Source organism: Salvelinus fontinalis, chromosome 28, assembly GCF_029448725.1.
Source record: "Salvelinus fontinalis isolate EN_2023a chromosome 28, ASM2944872v1, whole genome shotgun sequence".
NCBI classification, from domain to species: Eukaryota; Metazoa; Chordata; class Actinopteri; order Salmoniformes; family Salmonidae; genus Salvelinus; species Salvelinus fontinalis.
In genome coordinates this window covers 11,211,191-11,235,054 of record NC_074692.1, presented here as the reverse complement: position 1 = coordinate 11,235,054, position 23,864 = coordinate 11,211,191, and the positions used below count along the sequence as shown (strand labels likewise).

At 42.4% G+C, this 23,864-nt stretch overlaps 1 protein-coding gene across 1 annotated transcript in view; it reads left to right on the top strand.

Moving 5' to 3' along the window:
* Nucleotides 1-23,864, top strand: part of LOC129826136 (nuclear receptor subfamily 6 group A member 1-A-like) — a 110,175-nt gene that overhangs the window by 58,653 nt on the left and 27,658 nt on the right. Inside the window, exon 3 of the mRNA XM_055886493.1 lies at nt 5,273-5,296. Coding sequence (XP_055742468.1) covers nt 5,273-5,296 — 24 coding nt within the window. The remainder of the gene's footprint in view (nt 1-5,272; nt 5,297-23,864) is intronic.

Sequence of the window (23,864 nt, the reverse complement as noted above, 5' to 3'; positions counted from 1 at the left end):
TATAAATATTTTTAGCATTTTTTGTAAAATTTGGCGCTCTGCAATGCAGCGGTTGTTGATGAAAATGATCCCGCTAAAGGGATCCATGCGTCAAGAAGTTAACATCCCTTCTCCAAAAATATATATCTAACAAAGCTGAAAAGAACCAAACCGATATTTTTTACCCCTTCAGCAGCACACATTTAGTCACTGCATGGTTTACATCAGAATGGGAGGAGATATTCTGTCCGGGCCTGCTTCATGTGGTTGAGTCTTCCACAGTACACATTTAGAGGCCCAAGAAAGGGAAGCCAACCCAACCAATGAAATACGCATTCCCTTCACTTGTATGTTTGTAATGAGACGGTTGGTCATTGTGTGAAGTCTTTGTTGGTTCCTGGGGTTATTGTACTGCATTGTGTTACAGAGATCCTCCCCTCATGTAGCCTGTGAATTATTGAGATGGTTTGGGGAATCCGGGTGGCTCAACATGAAGAGTATATTTTTAGCCTCTAGTCACTAACTGGAGGTCTGAGAAACAGGTCTTTAGGGGGGACACTCCCTTCTCTCTGTTCTCTCTTCCATACTCACCCCCACTCTTTTATTTTCCTCCAATCCCCCCCATTCTTTTCCTAGCCCGACTCATCTCCTCTGGCTTTCTTTCTCCCTCTTCTCTTTTCCACATCTTTTTACAACTGTTATTTGTTTCACATGAGAGGGGAAAATGGAATAAGTAGTGTTCTGATATCAGAAATATAAATACATCTTGTAATGAATTAGTATACTTCATGCTTCAAGGTTTATATGGTTTATAATGGTTCAAGGATTATATGAAATATTTCAATACATGGCATGAGGGTGCAGTGAGATGGGTTGGACGATACTTTTCTCGTCAATCATCTTGAAAAAACGGATACTAAAAAACTGAAAATCAACCAGTCCCCCGTCGCTAACACAATAGAAAGGTCAAATGCTTCATTATCTAAATGTTGAAAGTGCGTGGGCGACGGAGAGAAACAAAATGGTGCAGTTTGAGGCGGAGAGTGATGCGGGTGCTAGAGATGGGGGTGTGAGTAGGCCCGTCCGGCCAGGGGTGATGTTGTGGATGTGTGTGTGCGTCTGTATGTTGTCCTTTTTTGTGTGTATGTTTTGTATTGTCAAAAATCGAATAAAAAATCACCTTACAAAAACCGAATATTTAAAATCTGAAAACCTTGAATCGCCATGGTCGCCTCTCTACTCATGGATACAGAATGTTAGTATCATGAGGGGTCTGCCTATTCTGCCTGTGCCTCTTTGTATGGAAGAGGAGCTGTTGCACTTGCAATGCAAATGTTCACAAGAGGCCATTGGAATAATTAATTGATGCTTTGATACGCGATAATGGAAGTAGTTAGGAATAATTTATATGACAAATATTTTATGTGTGTCTTCACCATCCACATAGTCCCACTCCTCACTACTTCTTGTCTCTCTCTCACACCCATTTCGCTCTCTTTCTCTCTCTCTTTCTCTCGTGTGGCTGAACGTTGCCCATTTATAATACAGCTCCTTCCATAATTCATCCATTCTACTCGATACTCCCCCAATCCCTTATTTTCCACTTTGATGCAAATTTGTATAAATTCTGTGTCCCACCGACAAAAACAGAATAAACCAAACAAGCATAAAGAAGAGGAGAGAGGAAGTCAGTGCAGTCAGAATTCATTTCCATAGCCCTGTCTCTGTGATTTGATGCTCTGTGACATATTGAGTCTAATTTGTAGCCTAAAGAACTAAACAGCTATGGCCTATTTTGTTGTTCTGTGTTCGGGTGGGTGATGTCACCATTTCTGCCTTTTAAGGCTGACCTGTCTTCAGTGGTTAGTGTGAGGATGTCAGTACTATTTCTCTGGACCACTAATAGAAGGTTAAGTGGCAGCAAGCCTTAGTAAGGTGGTCAAGCAGAGCTCATAGGCTCAGTCATTATAACAGTCAACTATCTCTGCTCAGCCTCTTTGTCATACCATTCACCTTTCTCTTGGGTCGTTCCATGTCATTTCAGCAAGCCATGACACACACCCTCTCAGATTTATATAAAATGGCTGTGTTAAGCGTGTATATGGGAGGCGAAGTCAAGTGCAGGAGAGCGGATTATAGTAAACAGGCACACTTTAATACCGGGCAACAACGACAGCACATAAAACATACTTGTTCCAAAAACACGGTACATAACAAAAGTGCAGCGCCTGACAAATATCCACGTAACAAAAAACAATTACACACAAAGACATGGAGGGGAACAGAGGACTAAATACATGCAATGTGATTATGGAATGAAAACTAGACGTGTATGAAACAAGACAAAACAAATGGATATATGAGAAATGAAGCGGCGATGGCTAGAAAGCCGGTGACATCGATCGCCGAACGCCGCCCGAACAAGGAGATGAGCCGACTTCGGCGGAAGTCGTGACAGGTTGCTGCAGTTTGAAACAGATAAGATAAGCATTCCTGCAACATTATTTTGTGGAAATAGAATTTGATGTCTGAGAAATTAAGTTTATTGATTGGACTCAAATTCTCCCTTATAATTTATAGGATTCATATAATATTCAATAAATAAAAATGTCAAAAGTCACCCACAGATCCCCCACGCCAATCTCAACCCAACAACCAATATACAGTATACGTTCTCTATGTCTGACAAGTAATATGGAGCTACAGCTTGGAGTATTGTTTCTTCATACTATGTAATGTATTCAAATGGAATTTGGTGATGGTTATTTTCACCTATTCAAAGAAATTAGTCAATTAAGTTGTTAGGTTTATGTACCATTATACATCCTGCTATTACCAGGTTCTGACAACTAGATGGTCCTGTTACTGTTATTAGGTGACATTTTTCACCCCTCAATATTAAATGGATAGTTCACCCAAATTATAAAATATATATGGGTTTCCTTACCCTGGAAGCAGTCAATGAACAGCAATCCATGCTTTGGTTTTGTTTACCTTGCCACTGTTAATTTTTTATTATTATTTATTTTACAATAAAAATGATAACATACAGAAGCATACAAACATCCACAACATCACCCCTTCTCACAGCCCAATCTCCAACACTCTCCACCACATGGCCTCAAACTGCACCATTTTGTTTCTCTCTACTATGCGACTGTTTCAAATGCTAACTTTTTAGCATTTATAGTACAAATCAAATGCAAGTCAATGGTAAATATATTATCATGTTCGGTGCATTCAGAAAGTATTCAGACCCCTTCACTTTTTCCAAGAAATGTACAGACTAAAATATATTAAATTCATTATTTTCCTCATCAATCTACACACAATACCCCATAATGACAAAAAAACTGAAATATCATATTTACATAAGTATTCAGACCCTTTACTCAGTACTTTGTTGAAGCACCTTTGGCAGCGATTACATCTTCAAGTCTTCTTGGGTATGACCCTACAAGCTTGGCACACCTGCATTTAGGGAGTTTCTCCCAATACTCTCTGCAGATCCTCTCAATCTCTGTCAGGTTGGAAGGGGAGCGTTGCTGCACAGCTATTTTCAGGGCTCTCCAGAGATGTTCGATCGGGTTCAAGTCCGGGCTCTGGCTGGGCCTCTCAAGGACATTCAAAGACCACTCCGAAGCCACTCCTGCATTGTCTTGGCTGTGTCCTTAGGGTCGTTGTCCTGTTGGAAGGGGAATTTTCACCCCAGTCTGAGGTCCTTAGTGCTCTGTAGCAGGATTTCATCAAGGATCTCTCTGTACTTTGCTCCGTTCATCTTTCTCTCGATCCTGACTAGTCTCCCAGTCCCTGCCTCTGAAAAACATCCCCACAGCATGATAATACCACCACCATGCTTCACCGTAGGGATGGTGCCAGGTTTCCTCCTGACTCATGGTCTGAGAGTCTTTAGGTGCCTTTTGGCAAATTTCAAGTGGGCTGTCATGTGCCTTTTACTGAGGAGTGGCTTCCGTCTGGCCACTCTACCATAAAGGCCTGATTGGTTTAGTGCTGCAGAGATGGGTTGTACTTTTGGAAGATTCTCCCATCTCCACAGAGAAACTCTGGAGCTCTGTCTAAGTGACCATCGGGTTCTTGGTCATTTCCCTGACCAAGGCCCTTCTCCCCCGATTGCTCAGTTTGGCCGGGTGGCCAGTTCTAGTAAGAGTCTTGGTGGTTCAAAACTTATTCCATTTAAGAATGATGGAGGTCACTGTGTTCTTGGGGACCTTCAAAGCTGCATACATTTTTTGGTACCGTTCCCCAGATCTGGGCCTCGACACAATTCTGTCTCGGAGTTCTACATACAATTCCTTCGACCTCATGGCTTGGTTTTCGCTCTGACATGCACTGTCAACTGTGGGACCTTATATAGAAAGGGAAAGGGAAAGGGGGATACCTAGTCAGTTGTACAACGGAATGCATTCAACTGAAATGTGTCTTCCTGCAGGTGTGTGCCTTTCCAAATCCTGTCCAATCAATTGAATTTACCACATGTGGACCCCAATCAAGTTGTAGAAACATCTCAAGGATGATCAATGGAAATAGGATGCACCTGAGTCTCATAGCAAAGGGTCTGAATACTTATGTAAATAAGGTATTTTTTTATTTTATTTTGAATACATTTGCAAAAATGTCTAAAAAACTGTTTTTGCATTGTCATTATGGGGTATTGTGTGTAGATTGATGAAGGAAAAAAAACAATTGAATATATTTTAAAATAAGGCTGTAACGTAACAAAATGTGGAAAAAGTGAAGGGGTCTGAATACTTTCCGAATGCACTGTAGATTATTTGTAGCATGGCCTGTATCCTTTTTCATAGTAAATGACTCTATACACTGTCTTTCCTGTGTTATATTTCCCTCTGATCCCCTGTAGTCTGTGTTCATGTGATCTAAGTTTTCGATACGTCTCCATTGGAAGAGCAAGAACACATATTACTAATTTGTGCTTTCCAGTTTCCTGAAGGTTCCAAGACATAGCATTCCTATGTCTTGTGTATGCCTGCATACCTGTGCTCTCAGACCGTACAGGCCCAGCCTGTCTGCCCAAGAGGCCGGGTGGTACGCTGTGCGTGACAGCTAGACACAACATGGCCCATCAGCTGGGATTGGGGACCAGAAGATGCTTGACTGAATATGAATGAAAATGAATATGGGTCTTGGCAAGAAAGACTGCAGATTTTTTTGAAGCTATGAAAAAGGCAGAGTGATTCTTTCTACTTGAGTTGAATGGTGTTGATACTAATGACTATGTATTAATATGCATTCTGTTTCTCTGTTTGTTTTACAGATGGAATGAATGACAGTAATCTTGGTAAGTGGCACAAACACTTTGTTTTTAATTGAATCTATTTTCACAAGGAATCATCCTGAACCTCCATTCTAACCATGTTCAGTCACTGAACACAGTGGAAGATTATGACTGATAATATCCGCGTTAGCAACTGCCAGGATTCATGTCCTGCAACTCTTCAGATAAAGCTCCCATCTGGTAAAGTAAACCCCAGCATAGTTTCTCTCTGAGTGAGTCAGAGCAAACAGCAGGTCAGGTCAGCTCGCGACAGGTCAGCTCTGGACAGGTGTTGCTGTCTCTCAGGTCATTGTGTAACTCAGTCAGTCAGTTCACTTCAAACAGTTAGGTAGGTCTTTAGTTTTTTTGATGTGCCTGTAAAGTTGAGTCTGTCTGATTATCACAGTAATACAGACTTGGGGATAGCCTACCAACCAGGCATGGAGGTTTTTTACATTCCTCCCTTCCACATGCTGCACACAGGAATGTGACTGGGTCTGGGACGTCCAGTCAGGGGTGCGTCACCACCGAGGAGAGGAGAGGGGATGGGGTGGGGGGGACTGAAGCCTGTGCCCATGCCCACCTGATTAGAGGTGTTTTCCAGCCAGCCAGGGTGTAATGACAGAATTGTGTTGTTGTCCCTTCCTGCAGCCCCGGCTGGACTAATAGTCATGTTAGCCTGGGGCAGTGTGTCATTAGCTCCCCACCCATATCCCAATAAGAGGCAGGAGCTCTGTCATTTCACAGCTAAATCACAGGGCTCTCTGGAGATCACAGCAACTGTAAAGCACTTGTGCAGGCGCCTACCCCTCACTCAATATGTAGAGCTTATACATACTGTATCAACACAGCGACATGACTGTAACATTGATGAAACGGAGGCGAACAGACCTCAATGAGGGAAAACTGTGATATTTGCTGATATAGGCCTACTGTGGTCATTTCATCTAACTGTTATTGGAAAAAATATATTGCTAATAATATTCTAATAATTCTAAGATGATTCATGGTTATCATCACATAGATGATTAACAGGCTAGCGTAGCATCCATCAGAGCTCCCACTAATCTGCTGTGATTAGCCTAAGCCCTCTACGCCATGCTCGGGAAGGAAGGACTGAGTGATGAGAAACTTTTCTCTGCTCAGAGTTTTGCTTATTTGTCTGGAATTGCTTGTCAAACTGGTAATTACACTGCCATTGGTTTGGATCCTCCCTATGGTGCAAAACTGTCCTCACAAGAGACATGCAGGATTATTTCAATGTCGTGCACAGGCTATGTCATAGAAAAAGCTGTATGGTCTCCTGGTACTGGCACAGTAAAAACTACTATGCAGTTTACCCCCCAAAAAATTTAACAAACATTTCACTCCATATTGATCCACTTTTATATCATTTTATATGTTCACTCTGTAGGCTTCATAGGACGATGTAAATAGATGGCTCCTTCATTCTTACAATATTTGCTTTACTTTATTACTTTAGTTAAAGGGCCATGCTACAGTTGGTGACACCATCTAATAACAATCAAAGCTCAGTTATACAATATACATAAAAAAACTTTAGGTCAAGAACATGACCTCTTCCGTTAGGATTCGTGTCTGCTTAACTTTGCCCTTTAGTGGGCTATGTTGTGTAAGGGCCACAACATGAATAATGTTGGTATTTGCGAGGCAGGCTGTGCTGAGTGGAGAGCTAACTGGAGCAGGAGAATGGCGCTGTTCGGCGAGGTTCACGGCTGTTATTCCTACAGGCGATGAGCGTGAAAGGAACTAATGCCATCTGACAGTTCTGGAGCGGAAAAGGAGGAGAGGGAGAGGAGAGAGGAGAGGAGAGGGGGTGTGAGAAGAGGTAGATGGGGGATGATGGAGAGAGGGAGGGAGGAGAGTACATGGGGGGGGGGGGGTTGGATGAGGCAGACAGGGAAAGAGGGGATGAGCTAGATATGGAGAAAGCAAGGATGAGCAAGATGGGGGAATAGAGGGAATGAGCTAGAGAGGAGGGATGGAGCAGCAATGAACTAGATAGTGTAGGGACCTCCACTGTTCACCACCCCAAATAATGTAATATGGGCTCTATAGATGTTATCAAGACGCATGAAAGTAGACAGGAAGACGACGGTTTGAAATGCCCCGAGGCAAACTCTGACATTTTATCACACAGTCAGGCAAATCCAGTGTGGGTAGTATGTGTGATTTAGCTGAGGACAGATTGGCTACTAGCTACTAGCCTGAAATGGAGCCTCTAACAGGATTCTTATGATAAGTCCTCAGGGGGGGGTTCAGTCTAGAATATTTCTAACAGAGGTGAACCCGGTCATTTCATAGGATGCCGGGATCACTCTTAGGGCTGGAAGATGGAGAGAAAATGGACAGGAACACGAGGGATAGATCGACTGAGAAAAGAGGGTCAAGACGGCTAGCTAATGAGGATTATAGAGACAGAGAAAGGGGAAATGGCAAGTGAGGGAGGGAGAGACAGAGAAAAGGAGAAATGGTGGAAGGTGAGAGAAGGAGAGACAGAGAGAGGAGAGGGACAGGGAAGTGCGGGAGGATCACACTGTAATTTGGCAGGCTCCAGGCCCACTCAGTCTACAGCCGGCTCCTTTTGAAGGAGGAGTAGCAGACAGATCTGCACCCTGCTGTCTGTGAAACCTGTCATTATCATGTTGGCTGAGAGAAGGAAAAAAATGGCTTGATGTCTCATCCTTAAAAACACACAAACCCCTCTGCTCCTAAATACCGGACAGCCCAGACGCTTGATGTCAAGACTAACTCTGTTTTAGTAGCTTTACTCATAAAACACAGTGTTTTAGGCCTAACCCTATTGAATGTGGTGTAGGTTAGGTACAGTACTAGTCCACCCTGGTTGAAAATGTAGAAATGGAGGCATCAGACGATTTATTTGTCTATCACATCATGGCTGAGGACAATCGCTTTCACCTAGTTTTACCAATGAAGTTCCAAAAATGTTTTGTTTCAAAACCACACATTTAGTGAGGTGTTATTACTAGTCTTATAGTAGTACATCTTCAGGTTAGGGATACGAATATAGTGATTCCCTAAAATAGAGACAGCAATGCTCGTCTCTGAAATAAGCAGGGTGTGTTGTTTGATCCCAGGCTTATGGTAAAAGCCAGACTAAAACCCTCAAACACCGTGTCTGTGAGCTGGCCTCATACCCTTTCATCATATGTCTATCTAGCATGGTAAACCTGTCTGTTGTAGGTGACCATAGTTGGAAGAGATTGTATATTGGTGGTGCCTATGTGTGTCTTTGTTTGTAAAAGAGCGAGTTGATTCACGTTGGCGTCAGCTCTCTCTTGGTCCCCTGAGCGAGTGGACCTGAGAGGGTTTACTACTATCTGTTGTCTCCCTCTGCTGGTGAATCCGCTGAAGTCTGGTCATGTTGAGGCTGTAGACCCCAAACTAGGTTCTCTGCAGCGCTAAACGGCCCTCCTCTCTCCTCCTCTGCTTACGGAATATAACATCATGTTTTATTTGTATACTGGGTTAAGGGTTAACACCTAAATACTGATGTGTCAAATATAGCTTTTGCTTCCCACATTGTAGAAAGCTAGTGGTATGGATATTTGAAAAATGTAGTTGTTCTTTTGGGGGTTATTTAATAGGCACTCTCAGTAACCAGTGAAGTTTTTACACATCTATCCCCACATAGCTATAGGCATATGGATTTTCGTCTTCGAGAAACAGATTGCTAATTGTTGACATACTGTACGTTTTAGTTACTGTAACAGGATATGAATGTCTCTCACTCAGTACTGTTCAGTATTGCAGTGTACCCAAAGCCAGGGTGTTACCACTTGACTTGCGTTAGCTAGAATTACACTGATAAATAATGTGTGAGTTTCACCACCCTTGACTGACTGCCAGCTGGAGACTGTGGAATGTGTGTGTGTGTGTGTGTCTCTCTACGAGACAAGCCTTCTACTGTATGTTCTATGAGGGTCCAGCTGGCTAGGAAGTTAGGGGTAGTGTATCTTCATCCATTACTTGTATGACACCAAATGGTTGTGTCCTGTGACTTTACAGGTAGAAACAGAGAAAGAGTTACAGTATGTTGGCAGTAGTGTATGAACTCACAGAGTCCTGTTTTGTAAAATTCCCTGTGTTCTATCATTGGTTTGATATTTTGCTTGGGATGAAAAACAGAATATATTGAAGATATTAGCATAAGTCTTGTCAAATGGATCACAAATGGATTCTAAAGATTCTCTGTTTTCACGTTGACACTGGCCAGTTCAGTTTTACAGTGTCGCCTGTAAATCTTCATGTAAGACACTGTAAATCTTCATATAAGACACTGTAAATCTTCATGTAAGACACTGTAAATCTTCATATAAGACACTGCAAAAGTTCAGTGACTTTTTCCTCATTTTGTTGTGTTACAGCCTGAATTTCAAATGGATTAAATTGAGATTGTGTGTCACTCGCCTACACACAATACCCCATAATGTCAAAGTGGAATTATGTTTTTAGAAATTTTTACAAATTAATAAAAAATGAAAGCTGAAATGTATTGCATCAATAAATATTCAACCCCTTTATTATGGCAAGCCTAAATAGGTTCAGGAGTAAAATGTACTTAATAAGTTGCATGGACTCAATAGTTAGTGTTTAACATGATTTTTTAATGACTACTTAATCTCTGTACCCCACACATACAAGTATCTGTAAGGTCTGTAAGGTCTGAATTTCAAGCACAGATTCAACCACAAAGACCAGGGAGGTTTTCCAATGCCTCGTAAAGAAGGGCACCTATTGGTAGATGGGTCAAAAAATAGAAGCAGACATTGAATATCCCTTTGAGCATGGTGAAGTTATTAATTACACTTTGGATGGTGTATCAATACACCCAGTCACTACAAAGATACAGGCGTCCTTCTTAACTCAGTTGCCATAGAGGAAGGAAACCGCTCAGGGATTTCACAGTTACTCCACAATACTAACCTAAATGACAGTCAAAAGAAGGAATCCTGTACAGATAAAAAATATACCAAAACATGCATCCTGTTTGCAACAGGGAACTAAAGGAAAACTGCAAAAAAAAATTGCAAAGAAATTAACTTAATTCCAAAGCATTATGTTTGGGGCAAATACAACACAACACATCACTGAGTACCATTCTTCATATTTTCAAGCAGGTGGTGGATGCATCATGTTATGTGTATGCTTGTCATCGGCAATGAATAGGGAGTTCTTTAGGATAAAAAGAAACAGAATACAGAGAAGCATCAGCAAAATCCTAGAGGATAACCTGGTTCAGTCTGCTTTCCACCGGAGACTGGGAGATGAATTCAGTAGGCTAATAACCTAAAACACAAGGCCAAATCTACACAGGAGTTGCTTAGGAAGATGACATTGAATGTCCCTGAGTGTCCTAGTTACAGTTTTAACTTAAATCGACTTGAAAATCTATGGCAAGACTTGAAAATGGTCGTCTAGCAATGATCAACAACCAACTTGACAGAGCTTGAAGAATATTTAACAGGATAATATGCAAATAATGTACAATCCAAAGCTCTTAGAGGCTTACCCAGAAAGACAGCTGTAATCACAGCCTAAGGTGATTCTAACATGTATTGACTCAGGGGGGTGAATATTTATGTAAATACGATATTTTTATATTTAATTTTCAATACATTCACTAAGAATTCTAGAAACATGTTTTCACTTTGTCATTATACGGTTTTGTGTGTAGATGGGTGAATTTTTGTTTTATTTAATCCATTTTGAATTCAGGCTGTAACACACAGAATTAAAATTGCCGGTGACTTATACAGTGCCTTCAGAAAGTATTCTCACCCCTTGACTTTGTCATTATGGGGTAATGTGTGTAGATGGGTGAATTTTTGTTTTATTTAATCCATTTTGAATTCAGGCTTTAACACAACAAAATGTGGAATTAGTCAAGGGGTGTGAATACTTTCTGAAGGCACTGTATAAGTCACCGGCAATTTTAATTATTTGTGTTACAGCCTGAATTCAAAATGGATTAAATAAAACAAAAATTCACCCATTTACAATCAAAAGCCCTGGATTAACACAGAGGTTGGCGCTAAACTTAAGCACAGGGCTACCGCACTCAGGGCTATCGCAGACAACCCCGAGGCTACGGCTGAGGACAGGAACAAGTACAAGAAGTCCCACTACGACCTCTGCGGAGTCATCAAATTAGAAAAAACACAATATAGGAATAAATTGAAATCATATTACACAGGCTCCAAAACGTGGCAGGGCAGTCCATTACGGATTACAAGGGAAGACCCAGCCATGATCTGCGGAATGCTGCCTCTCTACCAGACCAACTTGACGCATTTTATGCACGCTTCGACAATAACAACACCATACCGTGCGTGAGGGCCCTCACCGAACCAGAAGACTGGATGATCTTGCTCTCCGAGGCCAACGTGTGTAAGGTCTTTAATCAGGTCAACACTCGCAAGGCCGTGAGGCCGGACGGAATTCCAGGGCGTGTTTTCAGAGTATGCGCAGATCACCTGGCAGTCAGCTGGCAGTCATTTTCAACCTCTCCTTGTCCCAGTCTGTAATCCCCACATGTTTTAAGATGACCACCACTCTAACCCTTCATGCCACAATGACTACTGCCCTGTAACACTCACATCTGTAATCGTGAAGTGCTTTGAGAGGCTGGTTATGGCACACATTAACTCCATCAACCCAGACACCCTAGACCCACTCTAATTTGCATACTGCCCCACAGATCCATACACAATGCAATCTCAATTGCACCCCGCACTGCCCTTCGACCTGTATAAGAGGAATACCTATGTGAAAATGTTGTTCATTGACTACAGCTCAGGGTTCAACACCATAGTGCCCTCCAAGCTCATCACTAAGCACAGGACCCTGGGACTGAACACCTCCCTCTGCAACTGGATCCTGGACTTCCTGACGAGCCGACCCCAGGTAGTGAGGGTAGGCAACATCCCCTCCGCCACACTGACCCTCCGCACGGGGGCCCCACAGGGGTGTGTGTTTACTCCCCTCCTGTACTCCCTGTTCACCCACGACTGTGGGCCATGCATGAATCTAAAACCATCATGAAGTTTGCTGACGAAATGACAGTAGTAGGCCTGATCACCTGCGATGATGAGACAGGTCAGTGACCTGGCAGTGTGGTGGCAGGACAACAACCTCTCCCTCAACGTCAGTAAGACCAACGATCTGATTGTGGACTATATGAAATTGGGGGGCGAGCACACCCCCATCCACATCGACGGGGCTGCAGTGGAGTGGGTCGAGAGCTTCAAGTTCCTCATTGTCCACATCACTTAAAATGGTCCTCACGTACACACAGTCGGGTAGAAGTCAGGAGGTTTAAAAAGTTTGGCATAGGCCATCAAATCCTTAACAGGTTCTACAGCTGCACTATTGAGAGCATCTTGACTGGCTGCATCACTGCTTGGTATGGCAACAGCACCGCCCTCGATTACATGGTGCTACAGAGGGTGGTGCAGACAGCCCAGTACATCACTGGGGCTGAGCTACCTGCCATCCAGGACCTTTATATCAGGCGGTGTGATAGGAATTCCCGGAAAATTATTAAAGACTCTATCCACCCAAGCCGTAGACTGTTCTCTCTGCTTCCACACGGCAAGCGGTACCGGTGCATCAGTTCTGACACCAACAGGCTCCTGACCCGTTTCTATGCTAAGACTGCTAAATGCACAATTCCAAGCGGCTGGAGTAGTATGAAGCTCGCCACCATTGGCCTCTGGAGCAGTGGAAATGCGTTCTCTGTAGTGATGAGTCACACCTCACCATCTGGCAGACTAATCTGGGTTTGGCAGATGCCAGGAGAACGCTACCTGCCCCAATGCATAGTGCCAACTGTAAAGTTTGGTGGAGGAGGAATAACGGTCTGGGTCTGTTTTTCATCGTTCAGGCGAGGCCCCTTAGTTCCAGTGAAGAGAAATCTTAATGCTACAGCATACAATGATATTCTAGACGATTCTGTGCTTCCAACTTTGTGGCAATAGTTTGGGGAAGGCCCTTTCCTGTTTCAGCATGACAATTCCCCCGTGCAAAAAGCGAGGTCCGCACAGAAATGTTTTTTTGAGATCGGTGTAGAAGAACTTGACTGGCCTGCACATAGCCCTGACTTCAACCTCATCGAACACCTTTGGGATTAATTGGATCGCCGACTTCGTGCCATGCCTAATCACCCAATATCAGTGCCCGACCTCACTAACACTCTTGTGGCTGAATGGAAGCAATTCCCTGCAGCAATGTTCCAACATCTAGTGGAAAGCCTTCCCAGAAGAGTGGAGGCTGTTATAGCAGCAATGGGCGGACCAACTCCATTTTAACGTCCATCATTTTGGAATGAGATATTTGATGAGCAGGTGTCCACATACTTTTGGACATGTGGTGTATGTACCTCTGTCATGCACATTGTAAATATGGTATTGGAACTGACCCTGCATATAGCTTTTTACTTTCTCGTGTTCTTCTTATTTCTTATTTTTATTTATCGTGGTTTTGTTCTACTTTATGTAATTTTTTTGTACTACATTTATATTGATAATTGCATTGTTGGGTTTTAGAGCTTGCAAGAAAGGCATTTCACTGTACTTGTGCCATTAAAACGGGAAACTAATCTTTGGGGGTGGACGTGACCCCGGAGCCTGTTGGAGAGTGAGGTCAGCCCTCATTAAGGCAAGCTCACTTCACACCCCTATCCTTCACTATCTATCTTACTGACTCACAATTTATATCACCATTATGCTGTATGCCATTGCTTAGAGAAGGAACATATTTGTTGTGTGCTTTTAAAGAGAGAGATTAACTGTAGATGTGTTTGCGGTGTAGAGTGGGTTATGTCTCATTGGTTGTGTCAACTTGCTCTATTACAATGGGCTGTGACTTTTTGGGATACAGAATCTATAGTCTTCTCCATATGAATGTGGTTTGAAGTTGTGAATATTTTATATTGGGTGTTTGTGGTTTATGTGTAGAGGTAGGGGTTATTGAGAAAGAAAAAGGGGTATGTCTATTCCTGTTATACAGGATAGTCATTGCCTCCCAACTCAAAAGGAATTTGCCAGTATGCTTGGCCAAACAGGAAAGGGAGGGGGAGGGGAGGGAGGAGCAACAAACTAAATACTACCCTTTGTTACTCTGTTCAGGGAAATGCAAAAAAAAACGAACAATAAGCTCTTTCCAATTGACATTTGATTAAATTAACATTTCAGAAAACAGCTTTACATGATCACTATTGTTGCGTCCTGGCCTTTGTTTAGTGGTATCACCCCTAATGAATACACTTCTCATATATTTCTTATGGTTATTTCTATTCATCTCCTTAGATAAAGTTGTGAACATTCCCTCAAACATTTGAATAGTTTTTAAGAAATAAGCTAAAAATTACACAAGTAGTCAACTGGGATTCAACTGATGTTATGTGACAGAAACCACTGATGTCCCCCAGCCAGTGTTCTCTCTCTGTGTGCTCAGCCTGTTGTGCAAGAGCAGACAGTGGGCCACATATATAACCTCCCTCATTGTTTAACCAGATAAAGCAGGGCTGTTTGGGATTTAGCAAAGATACAGGGAACAGAAGCCATAAACAAGGCCTGGGACATCCATGAGACATGTAGAGATAGCCTCTACCTGACCTGACCTGTTGTAGAACAGTCATAATGCCTCTCCACATCGCCCTAATAACTAGCCAAGTAAATTGCAGGCAACATTATCCCCGCCGTCTCCTGTGACTTCAAAGTTAAAGGCAAAATTGCTGATTATGCTGTTCATCTTCACCGTGTGCGTGGGGGGGAGGGGGGGGGGGGGTGAAGGTACTAAGGTCAAGGATGACATATGGCCAGTTCTCATGGCCGAGCTCCCCACTCATCATCATCAGGCTTGGTTTCCTATTAGCATTGACAAACTGAGGTTATGCCCTTCAAAACATGTAAACATAGGACATTTCCCTCAGAAGTACAGATTTGCCAAAAACATACAGTATGGCATCTGCCTGTGCCAAGTATATCCTATTAAAGTGTAGAATGGTGCATTGACAGCATGACTAACAATCTCCGTATTTCTATCATACGAAATCAAAGTGCAATAACACAAACAAGCAACATTTTACTGAATAGCAGTTGTGGTTAGTCCATATAAACATAGATTTAATATACAGTAAAGTCCCTGTGGAGTAACCTTGACACAGTGACATATGGCGTGAGACTCTTTAGGGTTTTACTGTAAAGTAATCTTGGAGACGGCGAGACTTGTCTTTGGCTATTACACTACTAGAGCAGGTCTGTCGATGAATCAGCAAGCTGCTATATTACCAGTAGTGTAAAGTACTTAGGTAAGAATACATTAAAGTACTACTTAAGTCATTTTTGGGGGAATCTGTACTTCACTATTTATATTTTTGACAACTTTTACTTTTACTTCACTACATTCCTAAAGAGAATATTGTACTTTTTACTTTTTTACTGCCTCTGGCTTGGTGGACTCACTAAGCACAAATGCATAATTTGTAAGTAATGTCTGAGTGTTGGAGTGTGACCCTGGCTATCTGTAGTAATGTCTGAGTGTTGGAGTGTGACCCTGGCTATCTGTAGTAATGTCTGAGTGTTGGAGTGTGACCCTGGCTATCTGTAGTAATGTCTGAGTGTTGGAGTGTGACCCTGGCTATCTGTAGTAATGTTTGAGTGTTGGAGTGTGACCCTGGCTATCTGTAGTAATGTCTGAGTGTTGGAGTGTGACCCTGGCTATCTGTAGTAATGTCTGAGTGTTGGAGTGTGCTCCTGGCTATCTGTAGTAATGTCTGAGTGTTGGAGTGTGACCCTGGCTATCTGTAATAATGTCTGAGTGTTGGAGTGTGACCCTGGCTATCTGTAATAATGTCTGAGTGTTGGAGTGTACCCCTGGCTATCTGTAGTAATGTCTGAGTGTTGGAGTGTGACCCTGGCTATCTGTAGTAATGTCTGAGTGTTGGAGTGTGACCCTGGCTATCTGTAGTAATGTCTGAGTGTTGGAGTGTGACCCTGGCTATCTGTAGTAATGTCTGAGTGTTGGAGTGTGACCCTGGCTATCTGTAGTAATGTCTGAGTGTTGGAGTGTGACCCTGGCTATCTGTAGTAATGTCTGAGTGTTGGAGTGTGACCCTGGCTATCTGTAGTAATGTCTGAGTGTTGGAATGTGACCCTGGCTATCTGTAGTAATGTCTGAGTGTTGGAGTGTGACCCTGGCTATCTGTAGAAATGTCTGAGTGTTGGAGTGTGCTCCTGGCTATCTGTAGTAATGTCTGAGTGTTGGAGTGTGACCCTGGCTATCTGTAGTAATGTCTGAGTGTTGGAGTGTGACCCTGGCTATCTGTAGTAATGTCTGAGTGTTGGAGTGTGACCCTGGCTATCTGAACATTTTAAAAACAAGAAAATGGTGCCGTCTGCTTTGCTTAAAATAAGGAATTTTAAGTGTTTTTTACTTTTGATACTTAAGTATATTTAAAACCAAATACTTTTAGACTTTTACTCAAGTAGTATTTTACTAGCTGACTTTCACTTTTACTTGAGTAACTTTCTATTAAGGTATCTATACTTTTACTCAAGTATAACAATTGTATACTCTTTCCACCACTGTATATTATTACTACGACTGATTTCAAGTTTGAAGTTTTAATGTCACATGCACAGGTACAGTGAAATGCCTTGCAAGCTCTAAACCCAATAATGCAGCAATCAATAACAATGTAATATAAAACTTATCATATGGTAGAACTAAAACACACAGTAAATAAAAAATAAAAAATAGGAAGAACACGAGAAAGTAAGTAAGCATACTATATACATGGTCAGTCTGTTCCAGTACCATATTTACAATGTGCAGGGATCCTGGAGTGACGGAGGTAGATATGGTGACTGGGAATCGAGATATATGATGAATATATGATGAACCGAGTAGCAGCAGCGTATATGATCATTGTATGTGAGTGGTTGTGCTTGTGTGTAGAGTCAGTGTCAATATATGTGCATATTATGTGTGTGAGCAAGTGATGAACTGAGTGTTTGTGTGCGTGAGTGAGTGTGCATAAAGATAAAATAAAATACAAGGATCAACTCAGATAGTCCGTGTAGCCATTTTGTCAGCTATTTAGCAGACTTATGGCTTGGGGATTGAAGCTGTTCAGGAGCCTGTTGGTGACAGAATTGATGCACCTGTGCCGACTGCTTTGCTTAATAAAAGGAATTTTATACAGGTGGGTGAGGGCAGTGTGGAGTGGGTGGGTGAGGGCAGTGTGGAGTGGGTGGGTGAGGGCAGTGTGGAGTGGGTGGGTGAGGGCAGTGTGGAGTGGGTGGGTGAGGGCAGTGTGGAGTGGGTGGGTGAGGGCAGTGTGGAGTGCAATTGAAATTGCGTCGTCTATGGATCTGTTGGGGTGGTATGCAAATTGGAGTGGGTCTAGGGTGTCTTGGATGATGGAGTTGATGTGTGCCATGACCAGCCTGTCAAAGCACTTAATAATTACGGATGTGAGTGCTAGAGGGTGGTAGATGGTGGTGATCTTAAAAGATGTGGGGATTACAGACTGGGTCAAGGAGAGGTTGAAAGTTACAGTGAATATGCCTGCCAGCTGTTCTGCGCATGCTCGCTCTGAGAACAAGTCCTGGAATACCGTCGGGCTTTGCGGGTGTTGACCTGATTAAAGACCTTACTCACGTCGGCCTCACAGGGCGGGATCGCCCAGTCTTCTGGGTCGGTGGCGGCCCTCACACCCGGCACAGTGTTGTTATTGTCGAAGTGTGCATAAATGCATTGATTTCGTCTGGTAGAGAGGCATCGTTGGGCAGATCACGGCTGGGTCTTCCTTTGTAATCGGTAATAGACGGTAGCCTCTGCCACATGCGATGGGTGTTGGAGCCTATGTAATAGGATTTCACCTTATTCCTATATTGTCCTTTTGCTCGTTTCATGACTCTGCGGAGGTCATAGTGGGACTTCTTGTACTTGTTCCTGTCCTCAGCCGTAGCCTCGGGGTTGTCTGCGATAGTCCTGAGTGCGGTAGCCCTGTGCTTAAGTTTAGCGCCAACCTCTGTGTTAATCCAGGGCTTTTGATTGGGGAAGCAGCGGACCTTCACTGTGGAGACAACGCCGATACATTTCCTAATGCCAGCTTGTTATTTTTCTTGTCCTAGGGTGGAATGTATACAACAGTCACGATAACAACTGAAAACTCCCATGGGAGGTAGAAGGGTCGGCATTTGACCATCAGGTATTCCAAGACGGGTGAACAATGACACTTCCACAGCGCTCAAGTCAGCACAGTAGTTGTTGTTGATGAAAAGGCAAACTCCCCCTCTCGATTTCCCTGACTCCACTGTCCTGTCCGCATGGTGAATGAAGACTTCATCGAGTTTGATAGCCATGTGTATCTTGTCCGAGAGCCATGTTTCAGAAAAGCAGAGAATATTGCAGTTTCTAGAGTCCCATTGGTAGCAAATCCGCGATCGGCGGTTATCCATCTTATTATCAAGTGACTGTACGTTGGCCAGTAGAATGGAGGGAAGAGGTGGACGTTTTTGCCTTTGCCAGGATCTCTCTGAGTCTCTCTTGCCTCTGTAACGCCGGCATTTCCACTTGGGTAGCCTGAAAATTGGGTCTGAATTTTAGAAAGAGCCCAGGGTAGATGATTCAAGTAAGTTCTTGATACTGACTGATACGACGACGTATTACTACTACTATTACTATAACTGATACTAGTACTATTACTATACTTATACTACTACTGCTACTACTAGAACTACTACCATGACTGATACTACTACTACTACTACTAGGAGGTAACAATGGTCACTGACAACCCCATCTACACATGATAAGATCTACATTTCTCTGTCCTTGTATTCCACCTGTTAAGTTCTCCAGCAAGAAACCAAAAATTGTCGCTCAAACAGAAGGGGGAACTAACAAAGAGTAAGTAACAACAATCGAAATTAAACAAGTGGGATTCTAGGATGGGTTCTGAAAGACATTAATGGGGGTTTCCACAAACGCTTCCAACTTAAAGTCAATGGCTTTTTAAAATTGTATTAGCCTGTGTGTTTATGTAATTTTCAAAATGATTCCACCAATCTTATAACCCCTTTGGGTGGATGTCAATGAAAGAAACTCTAACACAGAAGTGTATTTTGAACACTCAAATATCTGGGCCCTAAAATACACCCAGCATGAACGCCCACTAAATTTGCCCAAGAAGAGGCAAACAAAATAAAATCAACACCAAATTTAAAGACAGGCAACAAACTAAAAAGTGCAGCAAAATTAAAACTGGGAAGATCAGATCAAGGATTGTTTTTTACAAATCAAAATAGAAAACGCCAACTAAATGTGTTAACCCTCCAAATAGCTCAAGCCAACTGGAGCACTGGGCCAGCCGCTCTTAAATAAGGGAAACACCTTCTGACTATTGAGATGACAAGCCAGCTCAGGTGTAACACATACTGACTAACGAGTTGACACCAATCGTTGCACCCAGCGTGCTAACGTCCAACCTCAAAATATAAATGGAAAAACCAAAGCCTGTAACAGCTCTCTCTCTCTCTCGCTCTCTCTGTGTGTGTCTCTCTGTCTCTTAATTCAATTCAAAGAGGCTTTATTGTAATGGAAAATGTGTTTCCATTGTCAAAGCAAGTGAAATAAACAAACAAATTTAACAACAACAATAAACAATTAGAAATTAACAGTAAAAATATTTCAAAAATATAAAAACATTTCTAGTGTTATATTATCAGCAATGTACAGTGTTTAAGCAATATGCAAATAATTGTAGTAGGAATAGTGGGGGAAGATATATAAACAGATAAGTATTGGTGGTATTTACAATGTTGTTTGTGCTCAACTGGTTGCTCTTTTCTCATGGGAACGGGCCACACATCGTGCTGCTGTGACGGCACATTGTGGTATTTCGCCTAATAGATATGTTGGATTAGTTTTCAAATTATTTGTGGGTCTGTTTGATATGTGGGAAATGTGGTCTCTAATGTGGTCATACATTTGGCAGGAGGTTAGGAAGTGCAGCTCAGTTTCCACCTCATTTTGTGGACAGTGAGCACATATCCTGTCTTCTCTTGAGACCCAGGTCTGCCAATGGCAACCTCTCTCAATAGCAAGGCTATGCTCACTGAGTCTGTACACAGTCAAGGATTTTCTTAATTTTAGGTCAGTCACAGTGGTTACGTATTCTGCTACTGTGTACTCTCTGTTTAGGCCCGGATAGCGTTCCAATTTGCTCTGTTTTTTGTTGTTGAAATAATCTACACACAATGGGAATGGGAGAAAACCATAATGACACACAATGGGAATGGGAGAAACCCATAATGACAAAGCAAAAACAGGTTTTTAGATTTTTTTGCAAATGTATAAAAAAACAACAACTGATAACACATTTACATAAGTATTCAGACCCTTTACTCAGTACTTTGTTGAAGCACCTGTAGCAGCGATTACAGCCTCGAGTCTTCTTGGGTATGACTCTACAAGCTTGGCAGACCTGTATTTGGGGCGTTTCTCCCATTCTTCTCTGCAGATACTCTCAAGCTCTGTCAGGTTGGATGGGGAGCGTCGCTGCACAGCTATTTTCAGATCTCTTCAGATATGTTCAATCGGGTTCAAGTCCAGGCTCTGGCTGTGCCACTCAAGGACATTCAGAGACTTGTCCCGAAGCCACTGCTGCTTCGTCTTGCCTGTGTGCTTAGGGTCGTTGTTCTGTTGGAAGGTGAACCTTCACCCTAGTTTGAGATCCTGAGTGCTCTGGAGCAGGTTTTCATCAAGGATCTCTCTGTACTTTGCTCTTTTCATCTTTCCCTTGATCCTGACTAATCTCTCAGTCCTTGCCGCTGAAAAACATCCCCACAGCATGATGCTGCCACCACCATGCTTTATCGTATGGATGGTATTGGCAGGGTGATGAGCAGGGCATGGTTTCCCCCAGACGTGATGCATGGCGTTCAGGCCAAAGAGTTCAATCTTGGTTTCATCAGACCGGAGAATCTTGTTTCTCATGGTTTGAGAGTCTTTTAGGTACCTTTTGGCAAACTCCACACTGACCAAAGTCCTTCTCCCGTGATTGCTCAGTTTAGGAAGAGTTTTGGTGGTTCCAAGCTTCTTCCATTTAAGAATGATGGAGGCCACTGTGTTCTTGGGGGCCTTCAATGCAGCAGACATTTTTTGTACCCTTCCCCAAATCTGTGCCTCAACACAATCCTGTCTCGGAGCTCTACAGACAATTCCCTTGGACCTCATGGCTTGGTTTTTGCTCTGACATGGACCGTCAACTGTGGGACCTTATATAGACAGGTGTGTGCCTTACCAAATCATGTCCAATCAATTGAATTTACCACAGCCGGACTCCAGGTTTTTTACCTGTTTTTACCCTTTCCCTTTCCTTTCATTATGGGGTATTCTGAGTAGATTGATGAGGAACATTTTTTAATTAATCCGTTTTAGAATAAGGCTAATGTAACAAAATGTGGAAAAAGTACTTCCCGAATGCTCTGTAAATGTTGAAGACGGTGGGGCTCAAGCTGCATCTCTGTCTCACCCCATGGTGAGGAAATACATCTACAGTTGAAGTCAGAAGTTTACATACAGCTTAGCCAAATACATTTAAACTCAGTTTTTCACAATTCCTGACATTTAATCCTGGTAAAAATTCCCTGTCGTAAGTCAGTTAGGATCACCACATTATTTTAAGAATGTGAAATGTCAGAATAATAGTAGAGAGAATGATTTATTTCAGCGTTTATTTCTTTCATCACATTCCCAGTGGGTCAGAAGTTTACATACATTCAATTAGTATTTGGTAGCATTGCCTTTAAATTGTTTAACTTAGGTCAAATGTTTTGGGTAGCCTTCCACAAGCTTCCCACAATAAGTTGGGTGATTTTGTCCCATTCCTCCTGACAGAGCTGGTGTAACTGAGTCGGGTTTGTAGGCCTCCTTGCTCGCACACGCTTTTTCAGTTCTGCCCACAAATTTTCTTTCGGATTGAGGTCAGGGCTTTGTGATGGCCACTCCAATACCTTGACTTTGTTGTCCTTAAGCCATTTTGCCACAACTTTGGAAGTATGCTTGGGGTCATTGTCAATTTGGAAGACCTATTTGCGACCAAGCTTTAACTTCTTGACTGATGTCTTGAGATGTTGCTTCAATATATCGACATAATCTTCCTTCCTCATGATGCTATCTATTTTGTGAAGAGAACCAGTCCCTCCTGCAGCAAAGCACCCCCACAACATGATGCTGCCACCCCTGTACTTCACAGTTGGGATGGTGTTCTTTGGCTTGCAAGCCTCCCCCTTTTTCCTCCAAACATAACAATGGTCATTATGGCCAAACAGTTCTATTTTTGTTTCATCAGACCAGATGACATTTCTCCAAAAAGTATGATCTTTGTCCCCATGTGCAGTTACAAACCGTAGTCTGTCTTTTTTATGGCGGTTTTGGAGCAGTGGCTCCTTCTTTGCTGAGCGTCCTTTCAGGTTATGTCGATATAGGACTCGTTTTACTGTGGATATAGATACTTTTGTACCTGTTTACTCCAGCATCTTCACAAGGTCCTTTTCTGTTGTTCTGGGATTGATTTGCACTTTTCGCACCAAAGTACGTTCACCTCTAGGAGACAGAACTTGTCTCCTTCCTGAGCAGTATGACGGCTGCGTGATCCCATGGTGTTTATACTTGCGCACTATTGGTTGTACAGATGAACGTGGTACCTTCAGGCATTTGGAAATTGCTCCCAAGGATGAACCAGACTTGTGGAGGTCTACATTTTCTTTCTGAGGTCTTGGCTGATTTCTTTAGATTTTGCCATGATGTCAAGCAAAGAGGCACTGAGTTTGAAGGTAGGCCTTGAAATACATCCACAGGTACACTTCCAATTGATTCAAATTATGTCAATTAGCCTATCAGAAGCTTCTAAAGCCATGACATAGTTTTCTGGAATTTCCCAAGCTGTTTGAAGGCACAGTCAACTTAGTGTATGTAATCTTCTGACCCACTGGAATTGTGATACAGTGAATTATAAGTGAAATAATCTGTCTGTAAACAATTGTTGGAACAATTACTTGTGTCATGCACAAAGTAGATGTCCTAACCGACTTGCCAAAACTATACTTTGTTAACAAGAAATTTGTGGAGTGGTTGAAAAATGAGTTTTAATGACTCCAACCTAAGTGTATGTAAACTTCCGACTTCAACTGTGTATGATTGTTGCCAATTTTAAAAGCACACATTTTATAATGTCTTATGTTTTTCCTCTAACACCACTTTCCATCATGCCAAATTATAGCATAGTATAGCAGACCCTCATGCCAAATTATAGCATAGTATAGCAGACCCTCATGCCAAATTGAGTCAAAAGCTTTTTTGAAATCAACAAAGCATGACTTTGTTTTTGTTTTGGCTTGTTTGTTTGTCAATAAGGGTGTACAGGGTGTATACGTGGAATATACCAGAACTGACGATAATGTTGAAGAGTTTAAGAATAGCCAATTTGAATTTGTGGTCTGTATCATTTTGTTTAGTATACCGTCAACACCGCAGG